Source organism: Amblyomma mixtum, chromosome 9, assembly GCF_055824585.1.
Source record: "Amblyomma mixtum isolate Tamu chromosome 9, ASM5582458v1, whole genome shotgun sequence".
NCBI classification, from domain to species: domain Eukaryota; kingdom Metazoa; phylum Arthropoda; class Arachnida; order Ixodida; family Ixodidae; genus Amblyomma; species Amblyomma mixtum.
Window position 1 is genome coordinate 37,897,967 of NC_143020.1, and position 21,206 is coordinate 37,919,172.

Genomic DNA, 21,206 nt, shown 5'->3' on the forward strand with positions numbered 1-21,206 from the left:
TCGTAGGTGACATGGTTCCCCCCACGCCAAAGGCTGCCCGCTGTAGAGACGCCCGAATGCCGTCACCGCTTTATTTTTAGAATACATCACCACATGAAAATTTACGACAAGCCTGCGCATAATTTACCAGTGAGGTTCCAGACTGCACACCTTAAAGGTAGTCGAATTCAAAAACTTCGACAGCTGCTCTTTAAGAAAAGAAGCGTACGTTCACTTTTCTCAAACCCTTTAAACATCAGCCACGTACGTACATTCGGAAGACTGCCTAGAAGCATTACGTGGACGTCGCTTTTACTTCAGATAGTAGACAGTGTGTTGGGGGAAACAGGAACTTTAGGTGCAGGTTATGCAAGCCAGTGGCAGCCATGAAGTGTAAGGTAAATAATGTGTGTGAGAAAATATTTCAAGGAAAGAACTCGTGCCCTTCAAATACTTCGAATGTGTGAAAAGAAGGCAACTGCATTTAGAAGATTTGGATCTGTCGGGGTGCTCTAAGCTTCGAATGGCAGAACCCAGAGACGTATAAAATGAGTGAAAAACTTCGTACAATGCTGCTGCACAATTAGAAAATCAGTTTCTATCCTGTCAAGGACTCAAAACCTCCGTTTTACTGCGCTGTGTCACGTTAACTTCCTTTAAGTAGCACTTCCTCACTTTCTCGGCTTCCGCCCTCAGTTTCACAATGCCGGCTATTCTTGGAAAAATAAGCGCAGTAAGGCACATCTCGTGACATACGTTTGCGGAACAGAGCATTTAAAAAGTTTTTTTAATTTATGCTCCCTGAAGTAATATTGAAGCGTCGGTGCTGCCCTGTAAAGTTTTGGCCTATGTTCCTTAACGCGAAGATGCAATTTTCTGCGCGGCGCTATCATTATTCCTTTGCTAGCCCCATGAAACTCCCATTTCTTTCTTAATTGACAAAATAGTTCGAAAATTTGTAAAAAAAAAGGCTATCTCTTTTACCAACAAGCGGTTCTATTGCATTCGTTCCTTGTCACAAAGTAGTCTTGAAAATTTTAAAAGTAGCTTAATGGCTTCACGCAGGCAGCTAAGTTCAGCATCTTTCCTACATCGTGAAACTAGCTCACAAGGTCGATAGTCATTTAAATGCACATAGAGCTGTACTTCCTTTAAATTGTCAGACGTGGACGCTCGAGGTACACTTTCAGAGTTTGGATCAACTTTTTTAGGGCACTTAAGCCAATGTACTCAAAGGCTTTAGTGCAAGCCACTTCCTGTGTATTTGACACCCATAACATTGGGTGCACTCCCATAAATATGACTGATACGGCAGGAAGAGGCTATTTGTATGTTCTGGTAGACCGACTGTTTAAAGCGGTGTGGTCGCTGCTCATAGTGCCTGGCGCGTTTCAACTCTACAAACAATGGCGGTCGGCAAAGCTATGATCTTGCTTGCGGCTCTTGCCGCTCTTGCTATGGAATGGCTAGAAGCACTCGCTGAGTGGTCAAACTTTCCCGAAGCTCGGAGTGACCTACAAAAATACCAGGATGCCAGCAAGGTAAGCGACCCGGATGGCACGGCCTCAGTGCCCATGTATCAACTGAGCTTCACCAGCCACTAAACTATTGCACTCAGGCTTGCGAAGTATTAGTCTGTTCAGAGCTCAGCAAATGCACTAAAACCATTTTTCTGCAGTAGTAGCGGCGCTAGTGCATATTGTCACGTAGCAGTTGGTACAGGTAGCGCCGCGTCTAGACGGCAGAGGAATGCCAACACCGAGAGGATGCGATAGCACACCGAGACGGCCAGGGTTGTTGTTGTTGTTGTTGTCCTCTAAATAATGGCGCGTACCCACTGTAGGGGATTGGCCAAGACACAGGCGGCAACTGGTAGGTACTCAGAATGATAAACAAGTAAATAAATGAGGGGAAAAATAATGATAGTAATGATAATAGTAATAATTAGGAAAAATTGAAAGAAATTCTGATGTGTAATTTAAATAGGCTAAACAAATACTGTGAGATCGGTGACTGAAATTGAGAACGGGGCTAAATATTTCATGTTTCGGAAAGCTTTCGTTGCAGAGAAATATTGATCATGAGAGAGAGCAGAGCTTACGACGGATGCAGTTTAGTGTCCGTAAAGAAGTTTTGAATGGCGGAGAGCACATTGCCCAAGGGAGAAAGCCCCAAGAGATAGAACAAACCCAGCTGACAGACGTAGACATAGCTGTCGTAACGGATGCTCTAGCAGGCGGCTCCGTAAAGCTGACAAACGGCGGCAGGTCAACAAGAAATGATCTATCGTTTCGAGTTCTCCGCAGAACGGGCACAATGGGGAGACCGCCAGACCAGATCTATAAAGGTTGAAGTTTAAGTGAGGCACAGGGTGGAACGTCCAGTTTCGTCTTCTACAGCAGCGAACAGCGTGGCGCAAGAGCTGCGTGCCGAACAGCCGCCGAGCGGCTATTGTTGTAGACGCGGCAATATGTTATGCGAGCATTCGTCGAGACATTTTGTCCGTAGTGATATATCTGTTGAAGATTTGCGGGGTCGCAGCGGAGCACCAGAGAGAGACAACCAGCGTGGCAGGCTTAACATTATAGCGACAACCACCGCCTTTTCCCGGCCCCTGCAAAAGGGCTGAGTAAGACGGAGGAGCGAACTTTAAGGCGCCTGCAGACAGGTACTCTACTCTGTCCTGCAATAATAAAACATTACGATCCTAACACGGTTGGGCGATGCCCACACTGTGGGGAGACCTGTGATATCTTCCACATGGTGTGGGCATGTACTCAAAATCCCCACCTCCCCCCTTTCCCTACCCCTTCCAGAGAGGCATGGGAGACTGCCCTCCTCAACTACTCCTCGCTTGAGTCCCAAAGGGCTCTGGTGAAACGGGCGAGAGACGGGGCCTCGTCATGCGGTGTCCCGGACTAGGGACGCCGACCATGTAGCGGGGCCACTCTGTGGCTCCCAAACTCTTTTTCACAAAATAAAAGTTTTCACCACCACCCTGGTTCCGAACTGCCCGTGCCGAGCGTGCGCTCCGAGCACGCGCTGTCCATCTTTATTTTCTTTTATCGCGGGAACGCCGATCTCAGCGCCTGCGCTTACAGCGTCGCCGGACGCTATAGGGCCCCCCGCCTAGACGGAACGTCGAAATGTACGCACGGACGGAGCAGGGATGGAGTAGCCACGGCAGGCAAGCAGGCAGCTAGAGGAACAGTGTCCCCACGTGTCCCCACGGGGTCGCTACAATGTCCGGTAATTTCATGTCAGGGGCCGGGAAGAGCCGTCGGGTGGGGTGCGCCGGCTCAGGTGGACGAGCCTGGCTGCTGCGCAACAGGAAAATGATGCAGGGCGCCGAGCTGACAATGGACATGGGGGCAGGGAAGGCCATGGTCGGGCCGTCACCGACTGCAGTGCTGCCCGCGGACACAAGTGTCGTCGGTGTTAGAACATTGCAGCTGGTGTCGATGGGGATCCCACGCGCCGTGTACGCGGACACAAGCACAGCCGCCGCCGAGCGGCTATTGTTGTAGACATGGCAATATGTTACGCAAGCATTCTTCGAGACATTTTGTCTCTAGTGATATATCCTAGCGCGCTTATTTTTTTAAATTTCAATATGTCTCTCTGCTATGAGGTGCGTGGCATGGATCTGAATTACTCCGGACCCTGCCGGACCCTGCCGTACCCTGAGGGCATTTCATTTTGTGAAGAACATAGAAAAGAGTACTACATGTAAGAGCGTTAATTAAGCTGTTTGATATGGAGGACTTAAGCCCATTGACCCTTTAGCGCTTAGTCTGTAATGTGTAAAGCATTTAATGTAATAAACAAACAAGGGAATGAAACGCTGAAGTTTAGCCTAATCCAGCCACATCGAATATTTGGATAGAGTACTCAATAAAATTTCAACTTTGCGTCCACGATCACATTACCTAGAAGACCGCCAAACGGAACCTGCCTTTAAAACAGTTATCCTCTCGGCTAGTTGGATGTGAGACATTTTAAAAGTATTTTAACACCAAGAGTGCGCAGAAGAAAGAAGACAAGGTAAGGATTTGTTGTGTTTTTTCTTGCGAATCGTCTTGGCGCAGAAAGCTTGTTATAATTCATAACAGACGTGTTTATGTTATGTTCGTTTATTACCCAAATAACTAGGGTTTATCTTAGCAAAAGCTAAAGTAGCTAGTCGTTCTTGTTTCAAGCCCACATGACAGGTGCTAATAAGGCTATAAGGCAAACCTCTGAAGCTTTGCCACAAGCTTCGCAGTAGAATTAAAATAAAATCCTCGAACACTTTGCCACCCCCTCACGAGGCCATTCAGGAAGCCAACTAAGCCAACCAAGATGGTGGTAGAGCGAGTTTAAGTTGATCAACAGTTAGAAGTAAGAACTACATTAGTTAGATCTATTGGAGATCGTACGAGAAAGAAACATGGACCATGGTAAAAATTTCTCGCTTATGTTAAATGAAAGCGTTAAATCTGCCGATATTCATCCTCTTATGTAAGGCATCCGCTTCTTTCTTTTCCCTGTTTCCAGTGCTACCCCGATATAGGCGAATGGATCTGCATGCACAGGAACTACTACGCTGATCCGGATTTCGGTGGCTCATCCAAGTGCCTCAAATTGCACAGATATGGAACCTACGAGAATTTCACCACTCCAGTCGAATTTACTTTCGGACAGAGTGGATCAACGTAAGCACAGGAGCCTCTGGGCTACTAAAACATGGTTCCACAGTTTGCCACTTGCTTATAACAGGGCACAACTGCTTAAGGCCGAGTCACACTGAGGAAACAGTCGGCCGAACCGTCCGACGAAACAGTGTTTTCGTCGGGTTGGCGATCCTTTCCCACCGCGTCAATACGAGCAGTGTGTAAACGTGTCTCTGTCTAGCGCCAGCCTGTGTTGGCCACATGTGCGCCACTTATTCAGAAACTCTCTGTCACACTAGAAAAACCACTTCAATCGCGTTCGCCGGCGCTTCTCTGCTCTTGTTCGCGCGCTCTCCTCCATGCGTGTACACAGCCGAAGAAAATGGAGACACCTAGCGCTGCCGTAGCTACTGGCGGTTTTGCAGAATATCGGACGAACTATGACCGAGTGCGGCGACTGAGAGTGCAACCTTGCTCGATTCTGACTCTGACGACAAGTTGCCACCGCAAAGAAACCGCGATGAATGATGAACGGACTGTGAAGGGCGCATGAGCGAGACGTTTTCGAAAACTTCATGCGAGAGAATTAAACACGGGCTACACGCGTGTACTTTCTGTGCCCTGTGTCTACTTCTACGCATTTCGTATTTTGCGCTACAGTCCCACAAATCATTATCAACCCGGCCGGTCCCTACAAATCACGCCCCAATCTCGGCAGATTCATCGAGTTTGTTCCACGTTGTCAGAGTACTAAAAAAAAGGTGTAATTGTACGCATAATTTTTTCAATAAAATGAGAACCCAGCAAAAAACTTTTGATTGCTATCTCAAAGAAAAAATGCAGCACTGCTTTCTATTTCATATCAAGTTCGAAATAGCAGGACAGGTAACTGGCAACTCGCGCTCACCTGTGAAATAGGGTCCCAACTAGCGATCTCTTGAAACACAGATTCCTTCAGATCACGCCGTTGATATTTTTGGTCTGTTATATCAAATGGAGAGCGCCTCTCTTCCGTGATCGCGATCAGGTCACTTTCCTGGCGGCACGAGTACGACGGCGGCATGTTCGCGCGAGCAACTGGCACACTAGTATGCCGGCTCCCACTTGGGTGGTTCTCGCGCAAAAACACGCCAAGAAACTCCTGGAACTAGCGGCCCAAGCAGTCCCTCGAACAAGACATTCCTTTTGGCCCCCTACACAGCCGCGTTTGTCAGAAGTGTACGCTTGTTCACAAGAATACAACGGGGATCGTAGGAAACGTGCTTCTTCACGGCGGACGCATCCGCCGCCACATGGGCCACGCAGGGCTCTCTCGGAGAAATGGACGCCAGCCTGCAGGAGGCGGCCACCGCGGTGAACGAGTACGCGAAGAGATGTGGCGTTCATTGCTCCCCGCCAAAATCCGCATTCGTGCACATTCGCCCCAACAAAAAATGCACTAACAAGATAGAATTCAGTCTTGGGTCGGAACCGATACCAGAAAGAAAAGAAATTAGAGTCCTAGGTCTTTTCATCCACCCCTGCAGGCTGGCGACGACCACGCTCGACAAACTAAACAAGGTGGGGTATCAGGTGGGCCGAATGGTCCGCAGAGTCTCGAACAAGAAAGGGGGATTGCGAAGCAAAGACGCCTTGCGGCTGGCCAATTCCTTTGTAACAAGCAGAATCATGTACTCGACCCCCTATCTCCGCCTCAACAAACCCGACCATAACATCTTCGAGGTGATAATACGCAAAATGGCGAGGAAGGCCCTCGATCTCCCGATAACCACGTCTAACATGAAACTCCAAGGTCTGGGTATGATGAACTCCTTCGAGGAACTTAGAGAAGCCCACCTCACAGGTCAATACATGCGATTATCGCAGACGCCGTCGGGACGCCGCCTTTTAGCCCGTCTGCACATAGAACACACGACTCTAACTGAGGAGAGAGTAAGACTCTCTCAGGAGTGGCGTTACGCCCTGCACGTCAGCCCACTCCCAGTTAAGATGTCCAGGGACGACCACGAGGGTAGACGCAGGGTCAGGGCAGAGGCTTTAGCTCACCACTACGGAACAAAACCGGGGGTATACTACGCGGACGCGTCCGGACCGCACCAAGGCGGGTGGTACACGGCGGCGGTGATCCACGAGTCCAAAACGGTGAACGGGCTCACCTTCAAAGCCCGGCAACACACTCCGATTCCAGGACAATCATAACCGACTCGCGAGGGCCGTATCGGAATGTCCAACAGGGCTGGGTCCCGTACCTGACCTACCGGCTACTGCAAAACAGCTCGTACGCAGGAGGTCCATCCCACCGCTTCATAGTCTGAGCTCCGGCCCACTCGGGGCTAGGAGGAAACAAGGCAGCAGATGCAGCCGCCCGCGCGCTCTCTACCCGGGCAACCTCGTCCCCCGCCTCCTCTGAAGAAGTAGCGGAAGCCACGCCTGCCTACACTTAGAAGGAAATAACGCAACTATGCAAAGATAGACATAAACTGTACACCCACCCGTCTAAAGGATTAACGAGAGCGGAAGAACGCCTGTTCCTCCGCCTTGTCACGAACACCATGATGTACCCGGCCTCGCTAACGCACTTTGACCCTGCCTTCTCCGGGGAATGCCCGCACTGTGGGGAGAAGTCCTCGGACCTCTACCCCATGGTGTGGGCGTGCCCCTCCAACCCTGCTTTTACTCCCAACCCAAACCCCACCCGGGAGGACTGGGAGGCGACCCTATTCGCCTGTTGCGACCTGAAAGCCCAAAAGGCGATGGTCGAACGAGCTATGGCGGCAGCGGAAGCCACTGGGGTCCCGTACTAGGGACCCCACCTAGTGTTTGTGAGGGGAAGGGCACTAAGCCTGACTCCAGAGCAACCTCCATGTAACTCCCTCTTTTCAGAGGAAATGAACGTTTTTACCACCACCACCCAGCCGGAGGTGGCCACGGCAGCCTTCCCATCTGTATGCGCCCGCCTGCAAGACGCCGTACTGCAGCAGACAGCATTAAGACAAAAAGAAACGCTCCTTTTTGCACTTTGCTCTTTTTTGCACGAAAAGCACAAAAGCGGTGAATCATCGCAAAGTGCTGGGTTTGGTTGGTGCGGTGTCTCCAGGAAATTTGCCTGGCCAGCGAACACCGCCAAACGGGTTCACAAACGCTGTTTGTTTATTGTTCTGGTTCCGGGAACCTGTCATACCGAGGCAACACCGCAGCAACCTGTCTCGTTCCTCTGCCGTTCGTGCAGTGTGACATGAAGTTGTGGGAAGAGTTGGTTAGGCGACTTGTTGACGGCTCGCTTTTGAACGTGTTTGGTTCATGTTGTGTTTCCGTAGGGTGACACTGGCTTTAGGACAGGTTGCCCAAAGGCAAACAAAACAACACACCGACTGCAAAGACCTTCATTAAAATTTTAAAAAATGTTCTGTCTTCGATAATTGTTGAATGTCAGTGCATATGGCGCCCTTTATTTCTCATGTGGATTTTTTGAGGAAAGGAAATGCCGTAGTAAATGTGTCACATCTCGGTGGACACCCGAACTGCGCGGTAAAGGAAAAAAGGAAGGTGAGAATGGAAGAAGAGGTGCCATAGTGGAGAACCTCGTAATAATTCCAACCACCTGGGTATCTGTAACGTGCATCGACATTGCGGAGCAACCCGACGTCTTTTTGCGTTTCGCCTCCATCGAAACGCAGCGCCTGGGCCGGAATCGCTCCTGGGGACTCCGCTTCAATGAAATTGCTATAACTGTTACATATTCGTGCAAAGGCCTTCTCTTAGTCCTATGGAATATCTGGTTGGTAAGTCGTCTCGATTAAGTGTTTTCTTGTGAGTTCTAAAACATTAATGGAGTTCTTGAAGAAATTATCTGGGAATGGTGCAGTGATATGCGTCATGAATTTTCACAGCGATGATAAAGAGCTTAACAAATGAGTGATGTTTCTTCCCAATCAGCGATTGTATCTGAGTGAATTTTGAGGGCTTTGACGTTAAGCATCGCTTTTTTCTCCAGCTTGGAGTGACAAACTACTTTAGTCTGCCACTAGACACATCTCATGCGCCCTTTTCTATCCTTACTTGTGACACTTCGCCCATCATCAGAAAAGTAAGGCTTGGTCTCAGTTTTGATTAATGGCAATATAGAGGCACCAGTTCCCTAATGGACCGTGTTGAACTCAGTGACTTTGAGTGCCTTAGAGAATGGTGCCGTTTACATATGTTGAAGATGAGCCATGGGCAGGCAACCAAAGACTGAACTCTTGGACGTTAAAACAGGGCTATAAGTGCACCCTAAACCAAGACTGCGTCCAGAACTTCCCAGAGCGTGTTCCCTTCTGCTGGGACCTCCCCTGGAACGGTACTCCTCTTAGCACTTTTAGATTCATGTTTTTTCCCCATTAATGTAATAGATATTTTTAACTCGCAACTGGTGCCGACTTTATTCTATGTGTGCACGTCGAACGCATCGGCATTTTTTTTTTTTGCACTGAATCTTGGTCTCAGAAGGGAAAAGGATTGTGCATCAGGATATCACTTCTCATTACGTCCGCGCCACACACATGAGGTAGAGTTCTTTTAAAAATTTAATTTCAATTTTACTCCCCTCATCCTAATCACACAATTATGCACTTTTATTTCAAATATTTATTTCGAAAATTACACGGCCCACGGATGACAGGATGAAATGTATGACCTCTAAAAGCAGAGCATTAATTAGTGTTGGTCGTTGCAGAGAAAGTCCCTGCAGATGCTCTCTACTAAGACCCTGATGAGCAAAACTTTTACTGACTACAGCATTATAGGGTACTTATCCTCGGCAGGGATAACCTGGAGATGCTTCTGAAAACGTGCAGTGTGCATATATCAAAACTTAACAACGATGCTTCTTTCGTTTGGAAAATTCCTTTAAAAAAATTGCCGTGATGTAGTTTTTACAGCCTTCATACTATAATGGGTTTGTTAACAGAAGTAGACACCGGTTTTCCATTTTGTATCTACCTAAATAAGAACGAGTCTTCTACAACTAGGTTGCATATTATCGGACTAAGCTACATGCTGTTGAAGTTACGATACACGCGAAGATCTTGCCCCTAACCCAATGACCGAAATTTACTGCTTTAGCTCCCAAGCTGATGAATTCTCAACGACGGAAGAAACATACAGCAAAGTGTGATTCTCTTCTTCTCATAGGAGCGGCAGTTTTCAGCTGACCTCTTCACCCTGTTACACGGGGAAAAACATACACAAGTTCACTCCTGACGATGGTGAGTACGCAGTGCTGTAAATCGCCGTAAGTTTTAATGTTGGGTATTGGAGCAACAAAAGGCTCCTACATTATAGTGTTCTTTAATGCAAACTGGGGAATCAACTGAGAAAGCTATTGCTTCATTGTTTCGGAATGGCAAAAACTGAAATGAAATCACCGTGTGAAAGCGGAAAGCTAACTACGGGATATATAGTTTTTTGTAGCATTCAATAGTAGCAAGTAATTGCCTACTAAATAGGGGAAAGTCTGCATTCATTTCCACGCACTAAACCTTGTGGCAGAAATGAACATAATGACTTCCTAAAGGATAACGATGCATTTACAACACCTAAGCGCTTAGCCGTAACATAGAAAACAACCGACATCACCAGTGAAGCAGCGTGTACTCTTTGCTTGGGTGCTTTCGACCTGGCATGACAGCACAATTCTAAAATCTTGTACAAGATGGTGTCATGAAGTATGTACCCATAATACGACGCTATGAGGAGAAGCCTGAACGGCTTCGCGATTTAATAAGCTATATCACTGTTTCAATGCTAGCGATCAAATTTAGGCTCGGCAAGCTTCACCTTCAAGCTTCATAACTTTTTTCCTTCAATATCATTTATGCAATAGGAGATACAGGTTCGTCTACTATTCTTTCCTGAAGATGTCACTAGGTCACACAGTGGATTACTTTCTATCGCTCGGCGGTAGAGAAGTGGAACAGTTTGTGTGGAGATTAAGGCCTCATGTTGCACTGTTCCTCTCCGCATCTTCTAGCGGAACTGAGCAGGAGCCTAAAAATAACCTTAGGTGTAGGAGTAAGTCTTCCTCGCCTTCCCCATAGAATCTTAGAGGCTGAAAAAGATCTTTGCTGCCTGATCTTTAATAGCCTTATGCGGAGACAGGCGTCCTTAACGAATCAAAAAATACTTCAAAACTTCATCTATACACCTCACTCTGTGGAAGTCGTGGCACCAGGCACGGTTAGGTAATGGAACTAATAAAAGACGAATCGTCTCGTCGTTCCACACTGGTGATGTGCTGAGAACTAAGCACCTTTAATACGCGTTCATGTGTACTTGATACTGTTCGAAAATGCCATGCAGGGTAGCTGCGTACCGTGCAAGGCAAAATGACAGAAAAATATTTTCGATAATCACATCGAACATTTCTGCGCGAACTATACTATTTCTTCGGTTACCTAAATCCGAAGTCGGATCTCATTTCACACGCTGGACCTTACAATGCAGGCAGCTGACAGCTAAAGAGCAGCCATTGGTAATGATTTCAGGTATCACTGGTGTGACTGAGTTACCTAAAATTTGCACACATTATGACGTTCGGTGCTAGGACAAGGTTCTAAAAGCTTAAGATTAAGTAGTTAGAAAGGTGCTTAAGCTTGGATTTATTTCATGCTTTACTGTTTGCCGAGAATAAATTACCTGAATAGTGTTTCAAGTTTAAACTGATGCTACAGAGACGATCACTGAATTTTTTAGTTTCAAAAGGATTTATTCGAGGGGCTGCAGCACTCTATACCTGCACAATAATGCTTAGAGTGAATAAGCAAGCAGAAGCGTTGGCTTTGTTTCTCGAAATGTGTAGGAAGTTTTACACCTTTTTTCACACTTTTTTATTCAGAAAATGCCTCTCTTGAAGATTTTTACGTAATATACGTTGACTGTTCAAGCTGTGCTGTGATTCGCCATCGCTATGCTGCAGAGGGTGAGTTCTCGGAAGAATGGACGAATCTCAATAAAGTTTAGCAAAGGTTTTGCTTTGATCAGCTGCGCATGTACCTATTTCATCTCGTATTGGGTAAATAGTAGTCATTCGTGTCCTTGTTGAAAGCACTTCACAATGCATAGAGAGAAACTGGAGCAGATTTTAGGACAGCGATCAGTGAATTGTGTTTGACTTTGAATAAAACTTTCCTAAATGTTTTTTTTTTTCGCGCGGGAACTAAAATACGAGGTCTGTTAGAAAAGTATCCGACCTTTGGCCGTTGAAAAAAAAACTTGCATAACTGGAGCGTTGCAAACCTAGTCATCTTTAAAGTAGTCTATCTGGGACTCCACACACTTCTCCCAGCGGTGCTGCCATTGTGGGAAGTATTCCGAAAAGGCCCTTTTCGGAATGGAGTTTAGCTCAGCTGTCGTTGCAGCCATAATGTTCTTCCTTGTCTGAAATCGCGCTCCTTTCAATGGCCTTTTGATTTTGGGAACCGGCCAGAAATCGCAGGGGCCATATCAGGACAGTCAGGAGTCTGTTGAACTACAGGAGTCTGGGTTTTCACCAAAAAATCTGATTCGAGTGCGAGGAATGTGCAGGAGCATTGGCGCGATGGGTGCGCCAATTTCCTGTTGACCTCAGCTCTGGGTTCTTGCGCCGCACAGCATCACGTAGGCAACGGAGGACATCCCTGTAGTACTCTTTGGTCATTGTTTGACCCTGTAGAGTGCGTACTCGTGGTCTGCCACACAGAGGGTGTCAAAGAAAGCAGTCAGCATCACTTTCACAATGCTGCGCGATTGGCGGGCCTTCTTAAGTCTTGGTGACGTGGAATGCTTCCACCCTGACGACTGGGATCTGGTTTCCGGGTCGTACCTGTACACCCAAGACTCGTCACTAGTGATTATGATGTTGATGAAGTCGGGGTCACTGTTTGCGGAGTCCAGCATGTCCTGTGAGACTTCAACACGGAGCTGCTTTTGCTCCACCGTGAGCAGCTTCGGCACGAATTTCGCCGCAACTCTCTCCATGGCCAAATCTTCCCAGATACTGGAATGTGCGGAGAAATTGCTTATGTCCACCTTTTCCTCAATTTCTCGGATAGTCACGCCACAGTCCCGCATCACCATAGCGTTCAGTTCGGCAATGACCTGGTCATTTTGGCATGTTGATGGCCGATTGGAGCGTGGCTCGTTCTCCACCGATGTGCGGCCATCTTTAAAACAATTGTAACACTGCTTAAACTGTGTGCTGCTCGTAGCATCTTCACCGAAAGCCGTCTGAATATTTCTAATGGTTTCCACTCGGCTGTCGCCAAGTTTATGGCAAAATTTGTTGCAGTAGCGCTGCTCCTTTCACTCCGCCATTTTCCTTGCAATAAAAAACCGACGAGAGCACTGCACACTGCCTCACTCAAACGCTGCTTCCCAGCGACTGACGCTATCGGCAGGCGGGAAAAAATTCATGCATGCGCATGAAGGTTCAAGGTCACCTGATGCAAGCGCGCTTGTCTCATATCCATCAGGTGTTCGCAAAAAAAAAAATAAAGTCGGATACTTTTCTAACAGACCTCGTATGACGGGTGCTGTTGCCAAATATATAGAGCAATGCGGTGCAAGGTGCTTCGTTCTTTTGAGAGTAAAGGCGGATTCTACGCATAGCATCAGGCAGATGCTTTTGTTTTATGACATGCGTTGGCACATTTCACTTCGTACTGATGATGCAAACACCGACGACGCTTAAGCGATGGTACTGTTTTGAGTTGTTTTCGACGAAAGCCTGTCGGGAAGCTGAGGTGTATCGCCAGATGCATAACAAACAAAAGGCACATGCTGAAGTGCATTGTATGACGGCGACAGATTATTGAGCACTTATATTTATTATCGCATGCTATGTTAGGTGATGCGATTGAAAGTTTTCTGCAACAGCGGGTAGCCCTGTAAGGACCATACATATCTCAAAGTTGTTTGGCTTATTCGAATCTGCGGACAAATATGGTAGCACTCGTCTTTATTCAGCTTTTTCAGCTCAGCTGAAAGAACCATCTACAGCTTCAAGTATTGGGTGGCAAGGCTCAATGCTAGGAAAGAGGTCAGAAGTAGTCCGAGAAAACCGATTCGTGGAAACAACATGCCGTGTTTGAGTACTCCATAAGTAATTTTTAATGGTATTGAGCAAAACCCTCCTAATTAACTCTCGATGTTACAAAATAATTTGTTTTTTTTTCTGCCAAGTGCCGCGTAACCCCGCGGATACCAATTATCGCGCAATGATGGCTGCAAATGCAGTCTATGTTTTCGTGAATAAGCGTCATGTTCTATCTATGCGTGATTATCCAACAAGGGTGTTAACCTCGACGGCAATAAAATTGTTTACCAGCCGTTTGTAGAAAAGTGATTGATTTTCGCAAAGGCATGTGTGGACACTTCAATCATGTCACAAAATGCTAACCATTTCTACATCACAGAGCAGCTCCTCGGCAGTTCACCACAACGCCTTAATTACAATGGGCAACAAACTTACAAGCGCCAGTTGGTGGCTGAAACAGGGAAAGCAACGTTACTTTAGATTTCGACCATGGATGTGCAAATTCTTACTTAGGTTGAAATGGCAAATGGACTTGCGATCGCCTCGATGAAATTTTGTGCCTTTAGTTTCAGTCACTCACTTCTGCTTCCTTCCTTTAAACTTGCCTTCAATTCAATAGGCCGTGGATGCTCCCTTAGGCGCCGCCGAGGAACTTTTCAAGAACCAAACTACTGCTGCGATTTTATTTACGACGAGAATTGTGGTTCGTCGCCCAAGTACAAGGTGTACGATCCTCGGAACTGCGGTTTCTAGACTTAAGATCGTAGCGCAGACCATAACAGCACAAGTACTGATTCGAGCTTACAGCTCACTTATTGTAGTCGGTGTTTTGAGCCTTTGAAACATGTGAGTTTTCTGAAAATGCTTCTTTACATGCTGCTTTCCTTTAAATAAACTACATGATTATTCAAGTGCTCTTACGTCACCCCGTGCATTTCTTTGGTTTGGTGTATTGGGTTTTAACGTCCCAAAGCGAATCAGGCTATGAGTGTCGCCGTAGTGAAGGCCTCCGGAAATATCGACCACCTGGGGTTCTTTAACGTGCACTGACATCGCACAGTACACGGGCCTCTAGAATTTAGCCTCTATCGAAATTCAGCCGCCGCGGCCATGATCGAATCCGGGTCTTTCGGGTGATCAGCCAAGCGCCGCAACCACTGAGCCACCGCGGCGGGGCCCTTGTGCATTTGTGTCATGTTTTCCCAAGCAAGGAAAGAGTAGCCGGTAATCCAAGCCATAGACGTCAGCATTCTTTAACAGGACTAACAAGAAACCCTACAGTGCATTAGGCAACGTAGCGTGTCTATCTTGAAAACCTGGTACACATTTTTTTATTCTTTTGAATTCTCTCTATTCTGTCAGGGCTTTTCTATAGTTAGTCCAGTTTTTCCCTATTCAAAAATGCTCCTTGTCTGTAAATATCAAACTGCCAATCCTGCATCATTTATAAACACCTCTCTAAAAAACACGTTACCCTAGGCGTTCCTTTTTGTCAGTGATATCTTTGCATTTTTCAAATGTGTTTGTCACAGGGTAAGAATACTATCACGTTGTGGTGACGGCAGTCAGGAAGGCAGCAAAACACGCAGCAAAAATATGTTTATGGGGCAGACCTGCGCCTCTATGAACTGAATGACCATCAACTGTACTCGCCGGTTGTCAAAAAGAGTGGCCGCTGCTCTCAACCATGCTCAATTTAAATCTGACAAACAAATTTCCTGATAATGCGTGCAGAGTAGCCACAGCAGTCTGGAACAACTTAGAATTGCTTCCGCCTGGCTGCAAAGTTTGGAGATAAATCTGGTTGCGTATTGAACCACAAACAAAGCGAAAGAGCCGAGTCCCGGCAGCAACAAATAACAAATAAGCGTTACAAAGCTTTGCGGCGTAATTCCCATCTTAAAGAAGCATCGACGCGAAGCTTTGATATTGTCACGGCTAGAGAGTCCGGACAGCCAGGACACGTTTTACTGGGAAGCGCCAGGCAGCAGCGAACTCCCGAGAGGAGACCGAAGAAGCAGCGACGAAGAAGAAACACTGCCAGCCACCATGGTTAACGCTAGCCAGAATAGCGGTTAAGGCAGTTCGGCCGGGAGACGGCGCCACGAGAATGCCCAGGAATTGATGGATTGGGCTCCACACCCGAACGAGATACCAAAATCGCTGTAGCGGCGGTGGTCGATTCGTCTTTACGCGAAATGACCAGCGCGTCTCTCCGAGGCTGCACAGCTGCAGAGTCCAAGGAAGTAGCCGTTGCTCTAGCGGTGGCGGAGGGCTATAGAACCGGCCGGTCATTAACTATACTCACGGACTCTCAAACAGCCTGCCGAAATTACATGGATGGCAGGATAGGTCGTCACGCGCTCCGTATACTCCTCGCAGCGAGCGACAGAATTAAAAACCGGGAAGAACAAAACGACAAGATCCGACACAAAATTGTGTGGGTACCGGGGCACACGGGGGTGGCAGGGAACCGAGAGGCCGACAGGATAGCTCGAGGATACATTACTTTCCGAGCTTCCGACGAGACCACGGAACTCGCGCCAGCGCCCAGGGAATACTCGGCCATACTACAAAACTATAGAGGCAGAAGAATGCGATATCCCCCACCGCACAAATCTCTCAGCAGAGAGGAAGCTGTCACTTGGAGACAATTACAAACAGGCTCTTTCCCAAACCTACATATACTAAACAAAATGCACCTTACGATATACACGAACAAATGTCCCTGGTGCGACGAAAAACCTACACTATACCACATCACATGGGCCTGTCAAAACATAGACGTGGTCCCCAAAATACAAAACCCGAGTACGGGGCAGTGGGAGACTCTGCTGTCCAGCGACCGCTGCGAAGACCAACAAGGTCTGGTACAGCGAGCTCAACGGGCGGCAGTGGCCAGCGGAGCCCTGGACTGAGGGCTACCGACCACTGATTAGAGGCGGACGACTTCGACAGAGAAGGCTCCTGGGGGTAGAACCAAGACGTCTCTGAAGATGCCCCCAAACCGCAGGAAAAACCATTAGTGTAAATAAAGTTTTCCCTTCCTTCCTTCCTTCCTTCCTTCCAGGCTGGCAAGTGACATCCCTGTGGCGAGGGTTGTAACGGTGAGCGTCCTTGTCTTGTTCATGCCGGATATGCTGCTGAGCAAGTTGGCTGGCGGCCTCGGCTTCGTGAACAAAGCGGTCGGCCCCCACGACAGCGGAGTTTACACTACCAGCAAGAAGCATTGCGTCGAGCATAGTCGTGGCTTCGCGACCGTGGACTAAGCGAAACGGTGTGAAGTGAGTCGTCTCTTGCAGGGCAGTGTTATATGCGAAAGTAACGTAAGGGAGTACTGCATCCCAGTTGCGGTGGTCGTCGTCGACATACATAGAAGTAATACCGGCGATCGTCTTATTTAGGCGCTCAGTGAGTCCATTAGTTTGCGGGTGATAAGCTGTTGTTCGCCGGTGACTGGTGCCGCTGAGTCGCATAACTTCCTGTGCCAGCGCAGAGGTAAATGCCGTTCCTCTGTCCGTTATAACGACTGGGGGTGCGCCATGACGAAGCACGATATTGTGCATAAAGAAGGCGGCAATTTCCGCAGCTTTTCTACGGGCAAGAGCAATCGTTTCACAGTATCGACCTAGGTAGTCGGTGGCCACCGCAATGTACCGTTTACCCAGCGAAGACTTCGGAAAGGGGCTGAGTAAATCCATGCCGACTTGGTAGAAATAACTTGTGGTGGATCAATAGGCTGCATTAGTCAGGCTGGCTTAGTCGACGATGTCTTGCGACGTTGACACTCGCGGCAAGTTCGGGCGTAGTGTTTCACAACCACGGCGAGCATGGGCCAGTAATACTTTTGCCGCATGCGCGCCAACGTTCGGGAGAAACCAAGGTGACCAAAGGAAGGGTCATCGTGGCACGCCTGCAAGACTTCATCGCGAAAGGTATCAGGTATAACGAGCAGATAGACAGCCTCCGTCGGCCCATAGTTTTTTTTGTACAAGATGCCGTCCCGTAAACAGAAAGATGACAGGCCGCGTGAAAAAATACGGGGCGGAGACTGAGCGCTTCCCTCGAGATAGTCAATCGGGGACCGTAATTCAATGTCGTCTCGTTGGCGTTGAACCAGGGCGGATGTGGAGATGACCCCAAGGAAAAGGGAATCGTCGTCGAGGTCGGCTCTGTTGGTTGGAAGTAGGGCACGGGACAAACAATCTGCATCACTGTGCTTTTGGCCTGATTTATACACGATGGTGACATCAAATTATTCCAGTCGGAGGCTCCAGCGTGCAAGTCGCCCTGAGGGATGCTTGAGGTTTGCCAACCAACACAGCGAGTGGTGGTCGCTCACCACTCGGAAAGGGTGGCCATACAAATAGGGCCGAAATTTCATTACTACCCACAGAATAGCTAGGAATTCCTTTTCGGTGGTGTAATAGTTAACGTCAGATAGTGATAATGTGCGGCTTGCGTAAGCGATTACACGTTCGACACCATCCTGCCACTGTACAAGGACCGCGCCAAGGTCAACTTTACTCGTGTCTGTGTGCAGTTCTGTATCAGCTGCCTCATTGAAATGCCCAAGTATGGGTGTACTTTGAAGACGCGTGCGGAGCTCTTCGAAGGCATGTTGTTGCTCCGGACACCAGAATAACGGTTCTTTATCTTTGGTGAGGCGGATAAGGGGCTCAGCTATTCGGGAGAAGTTCTTCACAAAACGCTGACTATAGGCGCAAATACCCCGAAACGGCGCACACTTCGCTTCTCAGCAGGACTGGGAAAAGGCGACGGCGGCAGCCTTGTCGGGGTCTTGGTTAACGTCCTTGGCGCTCACAATGTGGCCCAAAAACTTCAGCTCCTAGAAAGCGAAGTGACATTCTTCTGGCTTAAGGGAGAGAGCGGCTGAACGAATAGCTTCGAAAGCAGCGCATAAACGGCTGAGGTGTTCTTCGAAAGTGTCGGAGAACAAGACATCATCCAGGTAGACGAGGCAGGACTGACATTTGAGGTCAGAAAGCACAGTGTCCATCATCCGTTGGAAAGTTGCCGGAGCAGAGCATAGAGCAAAGGGGAGCCCACGGAATTCGTATAAACCGTCCGGGGTAAAAAATGCGGTCTTCTTCCGGTCACCTTCGTCCACCTCTTCTTGCCAATAGCCACTGCGTAAATCGAGAGATGAAAAGTATTTGCCGTGGCGCAGCCGGTCCAGGGAGTCATCAATGCTAGGCAAAGGATAAAAGTCTCTCCTGGTTACTTTGTTCACACGTCGGTAATCAACACAAAACCGTAGGGTCCCATCTTTCTTTGCAACTAGGGCCACAGGTGACGCCCACGGGCTTTTCGATGGCTAATTCGGTGGTGATAGCGTCCTGGAGCATTTCTTGAACTTGCCTTCGAATTGCATCCCGGCGGTCGTCGAATAGAATGACCGCCGCTCGCGGCTATGCTCAATTTTAAGCTGATGTCGAACTGGAGATGAAGCGTGTAGAGTGACTACAACATTCTTGAGCAACCTAGAAACGACTCCTCCTGGAAGCGATCAGCAGATATAATCTAGTCACGTCTTGCATCACGAAGGGATAAAGCGGTGCGCCGGCAGCTTTGAAGAATAAACAAACACACACTGCAAAGATTCGCAGCATTACTCCCCTCTCAAAGAAGCATGCACCGGATTCCAAGAAGCATTCACCCGAGTTTAGGAATTCTGCTGGTCGGGTGGGAGGCGCCTTTCATTGCTGACAATCTTCCCAGGTTTTGACGTAACGTATGAGATCGGAAGACTGTCGGGGTCAGTAATACTAGTTTTGAACGCCGCGCAAGGGGCGAGAAAACTAAACATTCGCAGCTGCCTGCTCGTCCATTGAAACCTGCAGAATTTCTTCGCGAAAACTTGCAGGTACAACAAGGTACGTGGTTTTGTTTGGTGAGAAGTTCTTAACGACGACATTATTCAGCACCCAGGAAGACGAAAATCCCCGCTTGAACGAGGAGGGAGTGAAAAGTCATGCCTTCGAAATACTCCAGGAGGCGTTGCTGGTCAGAGTCCGAACGTTGCTGTTGCACAACAATGCTCGAGCTGATAGGTCGCAGGAAAGCGTAGTCATCATCGTCTCGCGGCGCTGCGTAGCAGGGGCTCGTGACAGGCAATCGGCGTCAGAGTGCTGGCGCCTGCACTTGTAAACTACGATGACGTCAAACTACTTGAGCCGTATGCTCCATCGAGTGAAGCTGCCAGACGGGTCCTACAGGTTGGTGAGCCAACACAGCGCTTGAGGGTTAGTCAGAACTTTGAAATGCTTCCTATACAAGTATTGGCGGGATTTCGGCACACTATGTCAAGACATTTGTTTTCTGTTGTGGAATAATTGGGTTCAGTCTTTAAAAGCGTCTGGTGTACGTGTTCTCTCTTTCGCAGCCTTGCTATTTGTCGACGACAACGGCGCCTAGCCCCACCCTACATGCGTCTGTACTAATTTCGGTTTTGCCGCATTCGTCTATGTGCGAGCCCCGAGTGCGTCGCCTAAGTGTGATCCCTGATGATTTTATTAAGGCGAAAGCCTTTAATGCCTCATACTGTCGTTAGCAGACGCGTCGGCAGGAGTGTCGACAGACGCGTCGGCAGATTCGTTTGCCTTTCGGCGTCACTGCTTAAAAAACGCAAGGTTCCAGCATGAATAAAGGCGCATCTAGTGAATGCATGGGCTGCATAAATGAAATAAAAGGAGTAAAGTCAAGAAAAGGAAAACAAAAATAAAAACAAAATAAAATAAGGTGTGAAAATAAAAATAAACAACAATAAAATTAAGAAAAGGAGCAAAAAATAAATAAAAAACAAGATATGAAGAATAAAGAAGTAACAAAATCAAACAGTGCACCAGGAAACGCTTTCGCCTTGCAGCACTTTAGAGAGCCAAAGTGCACCTTGACTTTTCTCTTTTGCCTCTAGCACTTGTCGAAGCCTTTTTAAAAGGTCATAAAAAGTCGCAGATAGCACGACCACGACCGAGTATGCGAGAAAACGACCACAACCAGGTATGCGAGAAAAAATTGAATCGAATTAAAAAGTTATTCTTTCCAGTGAAGTGAAAGAAACGGTCCTGGCACTAAAAGCTACTGGGTAGCTTGTATATTATCAGAGGCCCGCTTGAGCAAGGTAAAAAAAGTAAAACTGAAAAGACAGAGCTACAGAGAATGCACATACAGACAGACAAACATATATATGAAGCACGTCGTGACATAATACGTAGCGACATTTTCGCTCGTCAAGCAAAGGAATCAAAATGAAATGAAAATAAACCACCAAAGACCGTCGAATAGTATTCGACACTTCGTGGTTAAAACCTGGGAAAACTAGGTGTTCAAGGTGACGCACCACATAACAAGAAAAAAAAACGACAGAGCTAGATGAAAGACAAAAACTAAAGTCCTTCATGGGTGATACAAAAATGACTGGGTCGTTTATACAATAATTTAAGGCGTGTGTAAAATGAACTGAAGGCTCTGGTTGCGATAAAATGTCCTCCTTCGAGGAA

At 47.7% G+C, this 21,206-nt stretch overlaps 1 protein-coding gene and 1 pseudogene across 1 annotated transcript; both read left to right on the top strand.

Annotated features, from left to right (window-relative positions):
• Positions 1–1,385: 1,385 nt before the first annotated feature.
• LOC149328772 (uncharacterized) lies at positions 1,386–14,436 on the top strand. Its single transcript, XM_089559083.1, has 6 exons — positions 1,386–1,520; positions 4,516–4,673; positions 8,267–8,275; positions 9,807–9,877; positions 11,506–11,589; positions 14,303–14,436. Exons 1-6 carry the CDS (start codon positions 1,386–1,388, stop codon positions 14,434–14,436), a joined length of 591 nt encoding a protein of 196 aa, XP_089415209.1.
• On the top strand, positions 5,152–7,435 carry LOC149328773 (uncharacterized; annotated as a pseudogene).
• Positions 14,437–21,206: the final 6,770 nt, after the last annotated feature.

What these genes read in the sequence shown, in the direction of transcription:
- LOC149328772 (XM_089559083.1), top strand. Translation starts at nt 1,386, where the DNA reads ATGGCGGTCGGCAAAGCTATGATCTTGCTTGCGGCTCTTGCCGCTCTT. An exon ending in CAAGTTCACTCCTGACGATG is followed by an intron (nt 9,878 to 11,505) that starts GTGAGTACGCAG and finishes TTTTTTATTCAG; the next exon opens with AAAATGCCTCTCTTGAAGAT. An exon ending in CCATCGCTATGCTGCAGAGG is followed by an intron (nt 11,590 to 14,302) that starts GTGAGTTCTCGG and finishes TCAATTCAATAG; the next exon opens with GCCGTGGATGCTCCCTTAGG.